This window comes from Stegodyphus dumicola, chromosome 2 (genome assembly GCF_044657685.1).
Source record: "Stegodyphus dumicola isolate Sdum_Otavi_A_Nest chromosome 2, ASM4465768v1".
In the NCBI taxonomy this organism is placed as follows: domain Eukaryota; kingdom Metazoa; phylum Arthropoda; class Arachnida; order Araneae; family Eresidae; genus Stegodyphus; species Stegodyphus dumicola.
The window spans coordinates 284,155,672-284,174,110 of record NC_140769.1 but is presented as its reverse complement, the minus strand read 5'-3'; the positions used below and the strand labels follow the sequence as shown (position 1 = coordinate 284,174,110).

The window sequence follows — 18,439 nt, the reverse complement described above, 5'->3', positions numbered from 1 at the left end:
TGTGCGTTTACTTTATTTATGTATTACATTCCCACATTATTTACATTACTATTACATTAACGAAATAAACAAAAACAACATTTAATCAATAAGATAAATATTAAGAAGCATTAAAAATCTTAGGAACCAGGCCTGTTATTGTTGTTCCTTATGCTCAGGTGTCTGACGTAGTCAGTCCACGCCTACTAGATTCCTCGTGGCAAGAAGCGCCAGCATACGCCAACCGTTGGCAACAGCCTTGAGCACCTAACAGGTGACAGTGCAATTTGGCTCAGTTCCGCCCCCAATTTTGATGAAAAGCACCCCGGGAGAACGAGTCCGAGGGTCTCCCACCCGTCTCTCCTTCCAGAAAACCACCCGAGAGAACTTTCGTCTCGCCGCATATTTACAGTGCCCCCATGCCGAAAAGAGATTATACAGATTTACAAACATCCATACCTCTTCCGAGATTCGAACCCGGGGCCTTGTACGGCAGCCAGCAACGCTAACCACCGTTTGGAAGTTCGAAACCAGTCCTACGCATCTAAACCCAGCGGCCGTTTGGAACAAATGTAACATACAATATTCCTATTCCATTTGTTTTTTATTATAGTTTGTACAGTCAATAGGTTATATAGATGGAGGAAGGTAAAAAATGTGCCATGCCCTCCGTGGGTGGTGTTTGGTGTATTTAATTATGGCAAAGCACACTAGAGATATCTGCCTCAGGGAAGGGATGCCTTCGTGGAGGACTTTCTAAGGGAAACTGGCTCGTATACACGTTACACATGGGGAAAACCACGAAAACGCCCATGCAGCCAGCCCGTTCGCGGAATTCAAACCTCGGACCGAACTACCAGTGTTCAGCGACCTTACCGCTCGGCCGCTGATGGGACGCCCTTCCTTGGATTCGAACTCCAGACCCTTCCCCACAAGCGTGTTACAGTTACACATGAAGATATGCGGAAAGACGAGAGAAAATACTTTAATGAGTAATTTTCCAATTTTGGTTATAACCTTTCTTACACTGAAAGAATACAAAGAAAATACAAACACATACAATAGCGGAATTTCAACCAACAGCTAAACTTAATATCGTCAGCGAACTTTAAATGGAAACACCAGGGAAGAAAGTAGCACAAATGAAAGAATTTTACACTTGTTTATAGTGCACCAGAAGAAGACGCTGGTATCCAAAGTCACATAGCGTTAAATATTTGCTTCACTCGCTACAGCTTAAAACAAGTTAAGAAATTTAGACTTTTGTTGCATCTCTAGAGAGAAACAGACAGAAAAACGTCACAAAGAATATCAAAATCAACGCCTGGCTACACTTTATTCGAATACTTCGAGTTAACTGGAATAGCGAAACTTTTCTTTTGCTATTTTTTTGTTGCATTTGCAACATGTTCAAATGTTTTTACTGCTATCACAACGTTTAAATTCTTTAGCCCGTAAACAAGAACGGGCATGTTTCTCCTTCAGTTGTTTGTTTTATGAGTAAAATTGAATACATTCCACGAAACTTTTGAAAGTGGCGCAGATATTGCAGTACTTGCAGTTTCATTATTGACGAAATGTAGAATATTAAAATAGCTTTTATGCTGCTATGCCGTATTTATTCAGAGTTTCGTGTTTTTTGCTTGCAGCCTAAATACTTTCAGTTGAAATGGTAAAAAATTAACTAAATAATAAGTATAAAATTCCTAACTTTATTCGAAACATATTTTATTATATAATTTTAGCATTTCAATACTCAAAATACGTAGGTAAAAACGTATAAGTGTTCATTAATCTTATCTTTCAAAACAATGTATGTATGTGTATATACATATACGTGATGTACCAGCTTTTGCCCGTAATAAATAGATGGGTGAAGAATCATAAATGTAGTCGAAGCTTAAATTATCAGACGATAAGTTTAAAAAACAGGATCCATTTATTATTATTCGGGAGAAATAGCAGTTACAAAATCAGATATCCGGAGTAAATAAAAAGAATTACTAATAACTTTTTGTATGAAGTTTACTGCATCGTTGCATTAAAGAAAAGACCCCGATATTCCTTTGCGAGTCCTTTTTATAGCCTCTGGAAAGGCGGAGCTTCCAAGAAATGACGTCAGCCTCGCCAGCCATTGCAGTTCGCTTTAAATATTTCCAGAACATTCTATGACTGTACGTGTAGAAAAGGCGGGAAAAGCAACTTGACTACGGGGCTGTGGATTTAATTTCACGTACTTTCAAATAAGAGAACGTCGCCATTAAAAATGAAAACAACACACAGTTAGAAATTTAAGTGCATTCTTGACTATGGAATTTTATTATTACATATATATATATATATATATATATATATATATATATTATAATTAGAATTTGGGCCCACCAGCGGCCGAGCGGTAAAATCGCTGAACATTGGTAGTTCAGTCCGAGGTTCGAATCACGCAGACGGGCTGGCTGCATGGGCGTTTTCGTGGTTTTCCCCATGTGTAACGTGTATATGAGGCAGTTTCCCTTAGAAAGTCCTCCACGAAAGCATCCCTCCTCTCAGGCAGATAGCCCTAGTGTGCTTTGCCGTATTCTCAATACACATTCTATGATTAGAATTTAACAAATATTCTTTATTCGTATAAAGGTAATTTAAATTTTAATTTTAATTATAAAATTTTAATTGTAAATATAAAAGATTAATTATTGCTGCGAACTAATTTACTATATCATTTAAATTCTAAGAGCATATGTAAATTAAGTGCACGTATCTAAAATTTCCATTAAAAATATACATGATATTACAAAAAATTAATCTCAAAAAAATTTTTTGAGAATTTTTAAGACTAAATTTGCATAAGTGAATAACTGTTGAGCAGGAAGGAGACAGATCTTATCAAGGGGAAGTTGCATTCAAACCTAACTCTTCAATTACTCAATTTGTGTTTCGTCATCTATACAGGTAAGGGCATAGTAATACTCAAAATCAAAAGTAAAACCAAATTAAGTGAATTACTAAAAAAGAAATTTAAACTAGTAGGAATTTTGAGAAATTTAGCAAGTAAATTGACTAGGAATTAAAACATTAATTAAATGTAAATTGCCAATATAATTAAGAGTTGAAAGCCAATTTTTTTTTAAACTCTTGCCTATTGGAAACTTCCCTTAAATGAATTATACTTGTAAAGCAAAAATAAACTGTATACAATTTTGTTATTTGACTTCTGAATTATATACAATCTATCAAAATACAAAAATATAAAAATAATACTAAAAAGGCTAGTAATAATTAAAGTAACTAGTAAATAGCAAGCTTTCATTTAATTTACCACAGTAACTACACATTTGTATTCCTGAGAGTGGAGTAGCATTTGCTAAACTAAGTGGGGTTGAGTAGTTTGCTTCTGCTAACTGTATAAATAGAGGGCGCTAATACAATGTAAAGTTGAGTGTTAAGCTGCTACGTGTATCAGTTACTGTAAAAAAACCTATGCTGTAAACTTTTAAGTAATGTAAAATGCTTGTTTTGTGTGCAAAAACTTTTGCTAACTGTGAGGCATTGTAAAAATGTGGAAAATTGTAAAAATTGCTAACTGTTTTGGTTTGTGAAAACTGCTAAATTCGAAAAAATGTTTTTGAAATAAAGTTCAAAAATATTTTTGAAGTAAAATTAATATATTATAATTAGAAAACTTTTTATATAATAATTATAATTAGAAAACTTTTTATATAATAATTATAATTAGAAAACTTTTTATATAATATTTTTAATTAGAAAACTTTTATATAACAATTATAATCAGAAAACCTTTTTGTATACCCTCTCCAAGTAACAGAAATTTAATTAAACCATGAACTATTAAATGAAAAAAAAATTAGTCAGTATTTTAATTAGTGTTTTCTAGACCTCTATTGCTTTAAAAACATAAAAATCTATAAAGAAGCATCCTTAATCTCAAAAATACCAAAATCAAAAGTAAAAATTTTAAGTATTGAAAAAGTATTGTCATTGATCGTAGATTAATTGACTTGTCAAGACTGAACAGCCCAACCTGCTGTCAATTAACAACTAACTTGAGAGCGTTTCGTTTTTCTTTCCAAGTAAGGATCAAATTACATTTCTGCTAGAGCAAATCCTAAGTCGTGAACAATATTCAATCAGTAGACCATTTAAGCCAAAAGAAGCTTCATAAACAAAATAAATTAGTAAATAATCTTTTAAACAAAATCTTTAAAATAAATCAGAAGAAAATGCTACGTTAGGTAGTTTGAATATAGTAAAGCACACGGTGGCTACCTACCAAAGGGGTGGATGTCAGCATGGAAGATTTTCTAAGGGAAAACTCGGGCGCATTCACGCTCCACACGCAGAAACACACGCAAAGCAATCATGCAGCCAATGAAGTTTTTGTTGTATTTAATTATGGCAAAACACACTAGGGCTATCTGCCTAAGAGGAGGGATGCCTTCGTGGAGGACTTTCTAAGGGCAACTGGCTCGTATACACGTTACACATGGGGAAAACCACGGAAACGCCCATGCAGCAAGCCTGTTCGCGAGATTCGAACCTCGGACCGAACTACCAGTGTTCAGCGACTTTACCGCTCGGCCGCTGGAGGGGCCTTTTTTGTAAGTGAAGAAAAATTACGATAGTTGTACTCCTACTACGTTCCTCAAAGGATGCTCCTTTTTATCAGCACAACATAATGTCCCAATAATATCTTTTTAATAATACTAACAGTGAATGCTTATCAATGGTAACAATATCACTAATTATATTATTTGAAGTTTGAAAAGCGTTTTCATTGTTAGTTATAAATAACCGTATTGTAATTATTAGTTCAAAGGGACAATTTGCACAGAAGGACTATTAATTTGATTTTGGTATTTTGCGTTGATTCACTTTTCAAATTGTTGCCGCCTAACATTATCGCCCTATATTAGTATACTTAAAGAAATTCAATAATGAAGAATCTGCATAAATGTACGTACGTTTCTCGCGTTGTGATAAAACAACGGTACCTAGAGCCAACCAATTTTGAATAACGTAACACTCCTGCGGATATGAGAATCGGGAAGCGCAAATTTGGAAAATGTTTTTTTATTATCGATTTCATATTTTGTAACGCTTTAACGAGTTTTTGATTAACAAACTCAAGATTCCAAAGCGAGCAATGGCAACGTTGTACAGAAAAAAAAAATTATATCCAACGCGCGAGACTGTGTATCGGAAATTCTAAAGTTAGGTTCATTTTAAAATTATTTTACGATATTGCTGTTGAACTGAATTTTATGGTTTAAGTGCGAAGAACATGACATTTAATAAATAAAAGTAACACACAAAATGTAAAAGAAAAGGCCCCTTTGGACGTAATTTAAAATTTAAAACTTTTCCGATTTTTTTTTTCATTTTTATATATTTTAACGTTTTCATATAAAAATAAAGTAAAGTGATTAGATCAAATATGCGATCATGATAAAGCTAACATTCACATAAGAGTATTAAAAACAAGTCAGTAGCTTCTTTCACGACTTTGCATAAAAGCATTAATTCATAGACGGTCACATTTTTAAAATTTTTAATCTTCATTCTATATTTGTTTTAATTCTAAAAAAGAAAAAGACAGCAGAAAACAATCTACTGACGTATTAGAAATCGTTTAATTCGAATTTATTTTGATTTCGTTAAATTAGAGGAATGATAATTTGTACGTAAGATACTTTTGTTGGGCATGATAAAAAGGAATAACAAATAAGCTAACTTACACATGCTTTGTCATTTTTTCTTAAATTCCAGATTACAGTCATTAGAAATGTTCATCATATGCAAGAAAAACAAAAAACAGATTAAATGAGAGCAAACTCTACCTATGGAGACACTTTTTCGTTGTTTCATGCTATTTTTCAGAAATACCAAACCTAACATCCGTTCTTTACAAAAGATGCGCATGATTTGTTTCCTGTGACGAAACATCCGGTTTTAGGTAAACAAGGTTTGCGCACATCTCAAAATCATGCTTGAAGAAACATTTCGGAAGCAACGAACACTTTTAGTTAGTAAATCCGGATATAAAATTCAGTCTTATTTCCTTACATTACTTTTTTCACGCTTTTTTAACACGAATTGGTTAAAAAATATGTTTCATTCTAAAATTTTCTGGCAGTAGAACATTTCCATGTGTTATTTTTTTTTATTAGTCCAAAGGGATTTGAATCCCGAAGGACTATTAGTTTCGTTTTGGCATTTTGCGTCGGACTCATAAATGTCGGTTCACTTTTCAAACTGTTGCCACAAAATGTTAGAGTCCTGCATTATATTTGAAGAAATTAAATAATGAAAAATCTGCATAAATGTATGTATATTTCTCGTATTGTGATAAAATAACGGTACATAGAGTCATCGAATTTTGAATAACGTAATCCTCCAACGAATATGAGCATGTGGAAGACCAAATTTGAAATTTGAAATTTGTTTTATGATCGATTTCCTATTTTTTAAAACTTTGACGAATTTTTGATTAACAAACTCAAGGATTTCAAAGCGAGCAATGGCAACGTTGTGGAGAAAAAACATTTTTATCTCCAGCGCGTGAGTCTCTGTATCGGAAATTCTAAAGATATGCTCGTTTTAAAACTATTTTGCGATATTGATGTTGCACTGGATCTTATGGTTTAAGTGCGAGGAACATGATATTTAATAAAGAAAGGTAACACACAAAATGTTAAAAAACGCCCCTTTGGACGTAATTTAAAATCTGAAACATTTCAGATTTTTTTTACTATTATTTAGTGTTGATCTCATAGGGCGTTATTAATGACATCTTTAATTTTTCTCAAAAATTATTCTATTACTATACCTATCACTACGAAATAGAGGGAATCTATGCAATTTGAAATCTGTCTGTCTGTTGTTTATTTGTCTGTTTGCGATATTATCGCTTTCGGAACGGCGGGGTGTTGAATTTCAAGATAGTTACCTCCCCCCCCCAGCAGATTCCAAAAATTGGTGGGAAGCCATTTTGTTCATTCTCATTATCGTGCGACTTTAATCAGCCGAGGTATTAGTTAAAAACTCCGAAAACGCTAATTTTCGCACCCATTTTTTCCGAGTGGCAACAGTCTCGAGCGCTGGAGATAAAAATCTGCTTTATTTCGAAGAGTGTTGCCACTGCCAAAAAGTTTTCGTTAACGTCAGCATTTTAAATAAATAGTTGCTGTTGCCAATCTTTTCGTTCCAAGTTACGGTAATTGACACTGTAAGTTGTTGCCATGTTAATTCTTTTAATGACGTTGATAAAAAGTTGTTATATTGTATTAAATTTAAATCATGACGTCATAATCTATATGTATTAATCTGAAGTGACAAAAGTTTTTGTTTCTTGGTTTGGCAACAAAAAAGAATGATTTACGAATTGGTTGTTGCTTAGAAAGAACGAACTGATTTCATTCAAATTGAAATAAATTTAAATCATGACGTGTAAACATATATGTATTAATCTGAAGTGACAAAAGTTTTGTTTCTTGGTTTGGCAACAAAAAAATTATTTACGAATTGGTTGTTGCTTAGAAAGAAAACAGTGACAAAAGTTTTTGTTTCTTGGTTTGGCAACAAAAAAACTATTTACGAATTGGTTGTTGCTTAGCAAAAACGAATTAAATTAAAAGTAATTGTAAATTAAAAGTAAATGAAAAAATCTGATGTGTACACCACATGACTTCCTTGCACGGAATATTAAATTATACGCATTTTTTCTTGCATTTCATTTAAACTTATTCGATTGAATTAAACCTACTTCGCTGACACCGCATAAACCACAATAGAATAAATGCATTCTTTAAAATTCACTTTGTTTACCATAGCGACACTCTGGCGCTAGGTTCACTTAACAGTATTATATATTTCGTTCATATTATAACTCAGAATGCGAAAAATTTATATCATTTAAAGAATTATGTAATCGTTGCCACATGTTCTATTCAAATACTGTAATAAAACTAGAACGATTCATAAAACAAATTAAGCAAACAAAACAAAAAAGAAACAGTTTTTCACAGGCGATCGAGTATTTCTCATTCAATTAATTCAGTTTTCACTTCGCGACAAGGCAAAAATACATAGGAACTCAAAATATCTATATTAAAAATTACGAAGTAAATCGAAGTAATCTTATTTCCTCGAAAAAATTCGAGAAAAGATTAAGCATGATTTAATTCGCAATAATAAATGTAGGCGTTATCTTTGTTGTTGCGAAGCTAAGTTTCTCTAGATTGACAACAAATCCACTAGTCTGTTGTTTCAAATGTAAAAAATCAATGGCCGCCATAAAAAAAAAAAAGGCTTAGAGGCATTTAAACAACTTTTAAATTGTTGATAATTCTAAAAATATTGCATACAGATTTACTATAAAACCTTAACCGGAAGATAAGAACAACATAATTCAATCATTTTTAAAGCAAAAAATGTACAATTTACAAACATATAAGAGTAAAGAAACTGATATCACTGAGCCGGGTAACAGAGTGAATATATATGTCATAATAAAAGCAAAGGAAAAGCCGAAGCAGTGTAGATGCGTGCTTAGATCCATATTGAAGAAGAATTTTGATTGCGTAGTATTTAAAGAACTTGGCAGTCGAGGCAGTTTTAATTCCATTTTTATTTCCAATTGATATTTGTGGCCACAATTACTTGGCACTAGTCGTGCCTTTCCACAGAAGATTTACATTTTTGATATTGTTGGGATAAAAAGCAAGCCAGCGAAATTACATCTTAGCACAGTAGAGAGCAAAAGCTGAAGTGCGTAGTTATGCAAGATGGAGGCACGCGAAGAGAAAAGTTTTGGTTTACAAGGACAGTTTCAGTTCCCAATGATTACGTCATCAGAGCTGCGCCGATCATAGAGTGATCTAGAAATGACGGAATACAAAGAAGTTATTACGATTTTAGAATAGAGAGGAAGAATTAATGTTTATAGTTTAATCTATAATTTTGATTCATATACTTTTATCTTACATATATATAAATATATTTATATACGTTTTGTGCGGCCGATTGCAACCAAAATACGAGGTGCACATCTACATGTTATAGCAGTCCTATTCAATGTTCTGAGGCTACTCGTTTTTGAGTTATGAGAGATACGTACGTACGTACATACGTTCGTACAGACGCCACGAAAAATTCTCTTCAGAATTCATTTTAAAGCAGTTTTATAATTTTTGTGGAGAGTCTTTTATTCTGTCTTACGTACAGATATCACGCAAAAACATCGTTAAATTACATTCGATAGCGGTCAAAATGGATATTTTCGTTGAAATATGCTGCCTGAAACTTTTCGCGATTACAATACTTTCTTTTTACTTCGTACAAGGAAGTAAAAATCATTCCGTGAGAACGAAAGTTTCAAGTTTACAAATGGTTGAAGAATTCCGAAATATAAGCATTAGAAAATTTTGAATAAGTTTCGTTTTAGGAAAGAAATATTACGGGGCACACAGTTGTCGCAATCTTCAGAATCTTACTGAAAGTTTAGAAGAATCAATACATTACTTTGGGGAAATAATAACGGAGGACTATGAAATCGAAAATAAATATCTGAGAACACAGTCGTTTTTTGGAGTCTAATACACATATACTGTTGAAAAAAAAATCAATCATGTTTCACGGTAAAGAATTTTATAAACTCCGTGAAAGAGTTTTGTGCTGGCAGACAAATATTTTTTAGTTCATTGTGCCGCAGTTTACTAAACATAACTTACGCAGCTTTTGCAATTTTCTTTCTGCCATTGTTGAAAGTTTTTCAAACAGTTTATTGTGCAAACGTGTGCTGTATCTTTAGAAGCGGGAAAAAATTCGCTTTCTTGCGTTTATTTTCTGCTTTGAGAAAACATTTGCTAGCTAAACACAGAAGATATATACCCGAAAACATAACAGTATTAGACTTTATTGAATACTACAGATATTCCTGGACTTAAACGATAAAATTCAATTCAACAGCAATATCGTAAAAAAGTTTTAAAATTAGCATAGCTTTTGAATTACTGACAACACAGTCTCACGCGCTGGAGATAAAAATGTGCCCCCCCGTACTGTGCCGACATTCTTCGCTTTGAAATCATCGAGTTTGTTCATGAAAAATTCGTGAAAGTGTTACAAAATATGAAATCGATAATAAAACAAATTCCAAATTAGGGCTTCGGCTCAACAGCGGCCGAGCGGTAAATTAGCTGAACACTGGTAGTTCCGTCCGAGGTTCGAATCCCACGAACTGGCTGCATGGGTGTTTTCATGGTTTTCCCCATGTGTAATGTGTACACGAGTCAGGTTCCCTTAGAACGTCCTCCCCTCAGGCATCCCTCCCCTCAGGCAGATAGCCCTAGTGTGCTTTGCCATGATTAAATACACCACACCACCAAATTAGGGCTTCCAGATGCCTATATTCGGGTAGAGACGTACGTTTATCAAAATTGCATGTCTTCAGGTATCGTTGTTTTATCATAATGCGAGAAACCTGCGTACATTTATGCAGATTCTTCATTATTTAATTTCTTTAAATATTATACAGGACGATAATTTTTGGTGGCAACAATTCTGAAAGTGATACGTCGTTTATAGTGATTCAAGGCAAAATGCCGTTTCGATACTAATATAACGTTCGGTCTCTTTTGATCTAATGCAACAAAAGTCCTATATGACTGAGTATATTTTCTGTTAATGTTAAGAAAATAGGAATTGCAGTATTATATATATTTTAGGAGACTTTAGCCCACTTTTATCTTTACCTACTTTTATTTACCGCTTTTATCCTAAACCTCTTTAAACATCGTATCACAAGGAGTGCACGCAATGCTTGAACACGTAATCGCATGTGATCTCAAGCTAAGGCTTCAAGCTTTATTGGTTTCCTTTCAAATAGGAATCCGCGATAAGTGGTTTCGCAGAAAGATTAAAGAAAAGTTTCAAAGCACCTGTGAACTAAATACAAAGTTATGTTTTTCGATTAATTGAAATTTCAGGATTTTACGAAATTAACAAATTTCCCTTAATTTTGCTGTGCTGTATTTGCATATATAAAGAAAGGTGTCTGTTTGTGTGTTTGTTTGTTCGCGATTAACTCGGTCACTACTATAGCTGTCGTCGCCAAACCTTCTACAGTTCTTTTCTGGGTGCTAAGACAGGTCGGCGTACACGTTTTTCAAAAACAAAAATTGCTAAAGTCTGACACATTAATTAAAAACTCTGAAAACGCTCATTTTCGCCTCGCACGGCTGGAGATAAAAGTTGGCTTTATTTCGAGAAGTGTTGTAACTGCTCGCTTTCAAATAGTAGAGTTTGTTAATAAAAAAATTTGAAATAAAAATAACATTGGCAAACATTAAATACTTTATTTCAGACTAGCAGCCTTCGTTTGGCTTCGCTGCCAGCCTTCGTTTGGCTTTTAAATGTACCGGAAAAATGGCTGAAGAAAACACCAAACGTTAAATTTAAAAACTGCGTAGAATTTTACTCTGCAGAACAACTTCATAAAAAAATTATTACGTATAACAAAATTACAATGAAATAAGCAATATCCCTTAATACAAATATTAATTATCCTAATAAATAAATTAACCAACTTCCCTTTGCAAAATCTTAAGACCTCAAATGGTATAAAGGAGATTAAGAACATTGTTTCCTAAAAAAATCACTCAAAACTTTTCAATATCTTAAAAACAGTGAAATGAGCAATAAATAACATAAAAAAATACAAAAAAAAAAAAAAAAAAAAAAAAAAAAAATTCTGAAAAGAAAAGTATAATTAATGATATTTTATCTTATATTTTCAAGAGAAAAAAATTACATTGAAATAAGCCTTAATACAAATATTAATTATCCTAATAAAAAAATTAACCAACTTTCCGTTGAAGAAAAAAAATCATGCAAAACTTTTCAATATCTTACAAACAGTGAAATAAGCAAAAAATAACATGAAAGCAACTCAAAAACCATAAAATTCCGCGCAGAATTTTTCTCTACAGAATAACTTTACCAAAAAAAAAAAAAAAAAAAAAAAAAAAAAAAAAAAAAAAAATCAATAAAAATGTATTATATATATATAAAAAAATGACAATGAAATATGCCAATCTCTTAAAAACAGTGACATAAGAAATACGATGATTTATTTCTAAAAGAATGAAACCATTCAAAATGATGCGATTTCATCGAAAATCCATCAGTAACAATAATACAGGAAAATTGTTGCCAAAATCACATTTTTAAAGATGTGAGATGTGAAAAGTGTACTCGGAAGCTTCATTTAAAAATTTTTTTTTAAATAACAAATGTTACATTTTTCCAAAATTATTTTTGTAAAAGCAGTCGCAAGGAGTTTAACGTGTCCAAAAATCAAAGAAAAATGAACTGTACATATTATTGAAGGACTTGCAGCAAGGAGTGCCCAGCTCCACTTTGGCATAGTTTATGTTTCAGGGGTATTTTTGTTAAAAAAATCGTTTTTAGCATTGGAGTAAAAAGCCAATGGGTAGCCGTAGAAAGTCATTTTTATTGTCACTTTTCATGAGGATAAACGTTTAGAATACAAGTTAAAAAATGATTTTTTTTTTTTTAATTTTCCGATAATTGATGTGGAGCTGGGCCCTTCTTCTCCAAGCCCTTCAGTTATCTATTTAATTCGAAGATTTTAAAATTCAGAATTTTTTAATATTGGGGAAACGGAAGAAAAATTTATATTATGAAACATTAACTCTTTTCATGGAACTCCGGTTTCATATTCTCACATGTTTTGCCATTTTGTGTTAACCCAGATATCTTGCATACACTCCACAGGAGAATTCGTTAGCACGTGCATTAACTTCTAAAAAGAGACGAATCGGGATCAGATTATAAGGTATTTCTCCCATTTCCCTAGCGTGCCTTCGTGGTGTAACGGTAGCACGCTGGGCCGGTATTCCAGAGGTCCGTGGTTCGATTCCCGGCAAAGGCGGTTGCATATTTTTCCTCTTTTCTGCTTCCAATTAACCTAATGACTCTACAAGTGGCGCCCGAACTAAAAGGATTGTGGATGATGATTCTCCGCACCCAGGATTTGGCGACTAGGTCCCCTGAAACCCTAGTCGCCCTTTAAAAAGGGGAGTATATAAGGTATTTCTCCCACTTCCCTAGCGTGCCTTCGTGGTGTAACGGTAGCACGCTGGGCTGGTATTCCAGAGGTCCGTGGTTCGATTCTCGGCGAAGGCGATTGCATATTTTTCATCCTAATGACTCTACAAGATAGCAGATGCAAAGTTGTAAACGCCGCCGTCATGCGCAAAGGGAAGGGAGCATGAATATTGAAATAGGAAACATATTTGTGAACGAACTTATCTTATTCAACAAATTGCGCTGCTAATAAAAATCACAACTGCGGTACTAATAATTGTGCGACTAATAAAATAAAGAATTGCGGTACTAATAAAAATCACAGAAGCGTATTCGAAATTTCGGCCTTAGCTGGAACAGACTAACATTAGCGTCTTACACAATTACGAACGTTTTGATGTTTCACTCGGCACTTTAGTACGGCCATGTCAGCTACGCACATACACATGCGATAAGGTCCCCTTTACAGTCTACAAATGTATTGTACACCACACATTTCTTGTGTACCCAAGGAAAGAAAAGAATTAAAAAAGAATCTTAAAGATATAACGCCCAAAAGGGCGTTCTTTTCATTTACAGACACGTAGACGTTTCACGAGCATTCAGGCTAGGACCACATTGGGCTAAAATTATTTTAAAATAGCACATCTTTAGAATTTCCGATATACGATATCGCGCGTTGGAGAAAAATGTTATTTTCCGTACAGTGTTGCCACAGTTCGCATTGAAATACTTGATTATGTTAAGGGGACTCTTACACCTTAAAACCCATAAGATTTTCGAAAATATGACTGTTGCAAGAATTGGGATAACTTATTTATTTTAAAAGCAATTACTTCCAACTTTTTACAGCTGACTACGAAATATAGCTGCTTTCTGAAATAGTAATCAGAAAATTTGTGTTGCCACAAATATTTTTATAATTTAATCCGCTTTGTGACAAAATGTTTCGTCATGTTTTCATCTTGCGCGCACGGTTTAAAATATTTTGTTGCATAATTTAATTCCATATTTAATATATAGCTTTTATAACATTTGAAACTAATGTGAACCAAAAATTCTAAGAATGTCATGTTAAATCTTTATTTTATTTGGAGTTGAGTTTAAAAAATGTATTTTATTAACAAAACCTGTAATGGTTTCGTGCATAAAATTTTTTAATATTAAAATAATCGTCAGATTTTTAGTTCAGTTAGAAAAGAGTACCCATATAAAGAATTCCTTCAGATTTCAAGTATGTACCACAAGCCATTTTTAAAATATTATGCGCGCAAGGTCGAAACCTGACGAAAAATTTTGTCACAAAGCGGATTAAATTACCAAAATATTTGTTGCAACACAAACGTTCTGGTTTCTATATTCCAAAGAAGCTATATTATGTAGTCGGCTGTAAAAAGTTTAAAGTAATTGCTTTTAAAATAAATAAAATATCCCGATTCTTGCAACAGTCACATATTCGAAGATCACAATGGGTTAAAGGTGAATTAGCCCCCTTAATCAAAAATTTGTTAAAGTTTTACAAAATGTGAAATAATAAAACAAATTTCAAATTTGTGCTTCCACGTACCCATATTCGCAGTAGAATTACGTAATTTAAAATTCGATGGCTCTATGTACCGTTGTTTTATCAAAATGCGAGAAATATACACACATTTATGCAGATTTTTCAATATTTAATTTCTTCAAATATAATGCAGGACTCTAACATTGGGTGGCAACAGTTTGTAAAGTGAAACGGACATTTGTAGGGAACCAACGCAAAATCGCAAAAGGAAAACAATAGTCCTTCAGGGACAAAGCCCTTTTGGACTAAAAAATGAATAAAAAATAAAAATATTCTACGCATTTTACTGCTGATTCTTTGAAAGCTTCGAAAGCAAAAGTAAAACCTGTATATAATAAGTTTTATACCGCCTCAGACTGACAAAATCGATAAAAATGCTTTTAAGGTGCGAAATAATTTTACTCTTCCTATTTATTCTAAAAATTTATAGGATATTGACTCGTGGAAAATATATTTACATTGCTTTCAGACTTTTATGAATAAATTTACATATATATATTTTTTCTTCGCTACCTTTTGTTCGTCTAGCCTCCCTAAGTAAACGGAGGGTCCGCAGCACCTAAAATTCTTCCTGTATTTAAAAAATTGAAATTATTTTAAATGCAAAAACGTCTCTTTGATAAAAAAAATAGACACGAAGAAGAAAGAAGCATTTCTGAAGGTTTCTGAATATCTTACACAATAACAGTATAATCTAAAAATAATTTAATATAAAGCAATGTAAGCTACAATAAAAATGAATAAGTAGAAAATAAGCAGAACTATTATTACAATTCAAATAATCTAAGATAAAATAATTAAAAATATTTCAACATCTATTAAAAGAAATCACGGTAATTCATATCGCAAATTAAGTTTTCTAAGACCAAGAAAAATTAGATTTGATTTTAATTTATTTATGTGTTTATATTTTCGTTGATTTAAACAATATAAAAATATACTACAGTTAAAAGTCGTTAATTCGGATACGCATAATCCGGAATGATCTTTAATTCGGACCTCAAAGCTACGAACTTTCTGCGCATGCGTCGCGTTGATGCATGCGCGTAAGACCTTTACTGCTGCGCATATGCGTGTGCGCATGCACATAATACGTTTAAGCATGCGCGTTTAATGTATAACGGACGGTATAAGCTAAAATTATCTAATTATCTATTTCAGTTAGTGTTGCAGATTGCGTTGTTCCTTAATCTTCCAAATGGATCCGACTTATTATTTCTTGCAGACTGTTAGAGCAATTTTTTAAAGTAAGCTTGAACTTTCGATTATGTCAAATAGAATTTCTCCCAAAGGATCTACAAAGCGAAAGTATGTTTCGATGTCCATCAAACAAAAAGTGGAATTGCTGCAAAAAATTCGCCATGAATTGGAAGTTGATCTGTCAGCACTATCCTTATCTTCAGGGCAGATGTTTTTATTTTATTTGGCTTATACTTCCTTACTAAATGTAGTATTTCATCTCGATGTACTCCGTCTTTGATATGATTTAAATCAAATTCCTCGTCATTATAATTCGCTTCCGATAGTGAAGAAAGTGACACAGAGGTTATTGAAAACGAAAATATTTCGATTGACAAATTAGTTGGTATTCTCGACACAGCAATTATAGGACTTGAACTGAACTTTGTAACTGAACAAGAAATTATGTCTGTTTATAGAATTAAAGAGAAAGTATTATCACATAAAACGAAGCAACTTACATTGAAAGAAATGTTTAATAAAGTAAACAAAGAAATATTAAGTTTTTTTTTGTAAATTTTGATACCCTCTAGATCATAATTGTTCTTTATTTCATAAATTACGGTTTCATATTTTTAATTTTATAATTTCTGCATGCCATCTTACCAGATTTAAACTGACGATCTATAATCCGGAAAAATCGATAATTCGGAATCGGCGAAGTCCCCACGAGTCCGGATTAACGACTTTTGACTGTACAAAAATTAGCATTCTAATGTTAAATGACGATGGAATAATTCTCGGGTTTCTTGAAATTCAACTCATTCGATCTCTTACAAAATAAAAAATGTGATCTCAAGGTTTAAGAATCTTGCGCTCCATAAAAACAGTCAGATATTAAGATAAGGTAGAATGAGCTCTATATATTTTGAAGAAAACTGAGAAAAGATCTTATTCTTTAATGACAAAAATTAACTTATAAGGTATTTGTCTCGCCTTCTTAGCATGACTTCGTGGTGTAATGGTCTGCACGCTCGGCGCCTATTCGAGATTTGGTGAGGGCATTGCTCATTTCTCATCTGTCCTACTTCGAAATAACTTAATGTCTCTACAAACTTACTACATTAAAACGTAGAGTATTTTATAAAACTTTTGCTTCTTGAAGAGGAGTAGTTTGCGTCTAGGATGGGTTTGCGAAAAACACATGAAGTTTTTAAGTAAAAACTAATGTCACATTGAAGATACATTCTTCCCAATTTTAATATTAAAGTTGAAGTGTTTCTTTAGCGTCTTATCATTAAATACTTTATTATTTACAGTATTATATTTCATTCATATTATAACTCAGAATGCATAAAATGTATATCATTTAAAGAATTATCTAATCGTTGCCACATGTTCTATTCAAATACTATAATTAAGCTAGAACGATGTATAAAAGAAATTAAGCAAACTAAACAAAAAAGAAACAGTTTTTCACTGACGATTCAGTATTTCTCATTCAATTAATTCAGTTCTCACTTCGCGACAAGGCAAAAATACATAAAAACTCAAAATATCTGTATTAAAAATTACGAAGTAAATCTTAAACACTTATTTCCTCGAAAAAATTCCAGAAAGGATTAAGCATGATTTAATTCGCAATAATAAATGAAGGCGTTATCTTTGTTGTTGCGAAACTACGTTTCTCTAGATTGGCAGCAAATCCACTACTCTGCTGTTTCAAATGTAAACAAGCAATGGCCGCCATCAAAAAAATTATTAGGCTTAGCGGCACTTAAACAACTTTAAAATTGTTGATAATTCTAAAAATATTGCATACAGTTTAATAAAGGCATAAAAACCTCAACCGGAAGATAAGAACAACATAATTAAATCATTTTTAAAGCAAAAAATATACAATTTACAAACATATAAGAGTAAAGAAACTGAGATCACTGAGCCGGGTAACAGAGTGGACACGTATATAAATATATTTATATACGTTTGGCGTGGCCGATTGCAACCAAAATACGAGGTGCACATCTATATGTTATAGTAGTCCTATATAAAAAATTTCAACGTTCTTAGGCTACTCGTTTTTGAGTTACGCGAGATACGTACGTACGTACGTACATACGTTCGTACAGACGCCACAAAAAATTCTCTTGAGAATTCATTTGCAAGGAGTTTTATAATTTTTTTGGAGGAAAAAGAGTCTTTTATTCTGTCTTTACGTAGAGACATTACACAAATACATCGTTAAATTGCATTCGAAAGCGGTCAAAATGGATATTTTCGTTGAAATATGCGGCCTGAAACTTTTCGCGATTACAATACTTCCTTTTTACTTCGTACAAGGAAGTAAAAATCAAAAAATAAATAAGAGTATATACATTTAAGTTCAGTTTTCTTTGGGGGGTGGAAGCGTACAGTGTTGCCATTCCTCGTTTTGAAATCGTGGAGTATCTTAATCAAAATCCTTTGGAAAATATAAAATAGATAATAAAACAAATTCCAAATTAGGGGTTACATATTCGGGTGTAGACGTACGTTATTCAAAATTGGATGGCTCTATTTACCGTTGTTTTATCCCAATGCGAGAAACCTATA

At 32.7% G+C, this 18,439-nt stretch overlaps 1 protein-coding gene across 4 annotated transcripts in view; it reads right to left on the bottom strand.

The window, feature by feature from the left end:
- LOC118184492 (tumor protein p53-inducible protein 11-like) overlaps window positions 1-18,439 on the bottom strand; it is a 483,444-nt gene that overhangs the window by 24,375 nt on the left and 440,630 nt on the right. The window contains exon 1 of one of the 4 annotated variants that reach the window (XM_035354167.2): window positions 5,733-5,860. The exons of the other annotated variants lie outside the window; for them this stretch is intronic. Coding sequence (XP_035210058.1) covers window positions 5,733-5,746 — 14 coding nt within the window. The 5' untranslated portion in view covers window positions 5,747-5,860. Of the gene's footprint in view, window positions 1-5,732; window positions 5,861-18,439 lie in introns of those variants that run through there. 4 annotated transcript variants of the gene reach the window in all.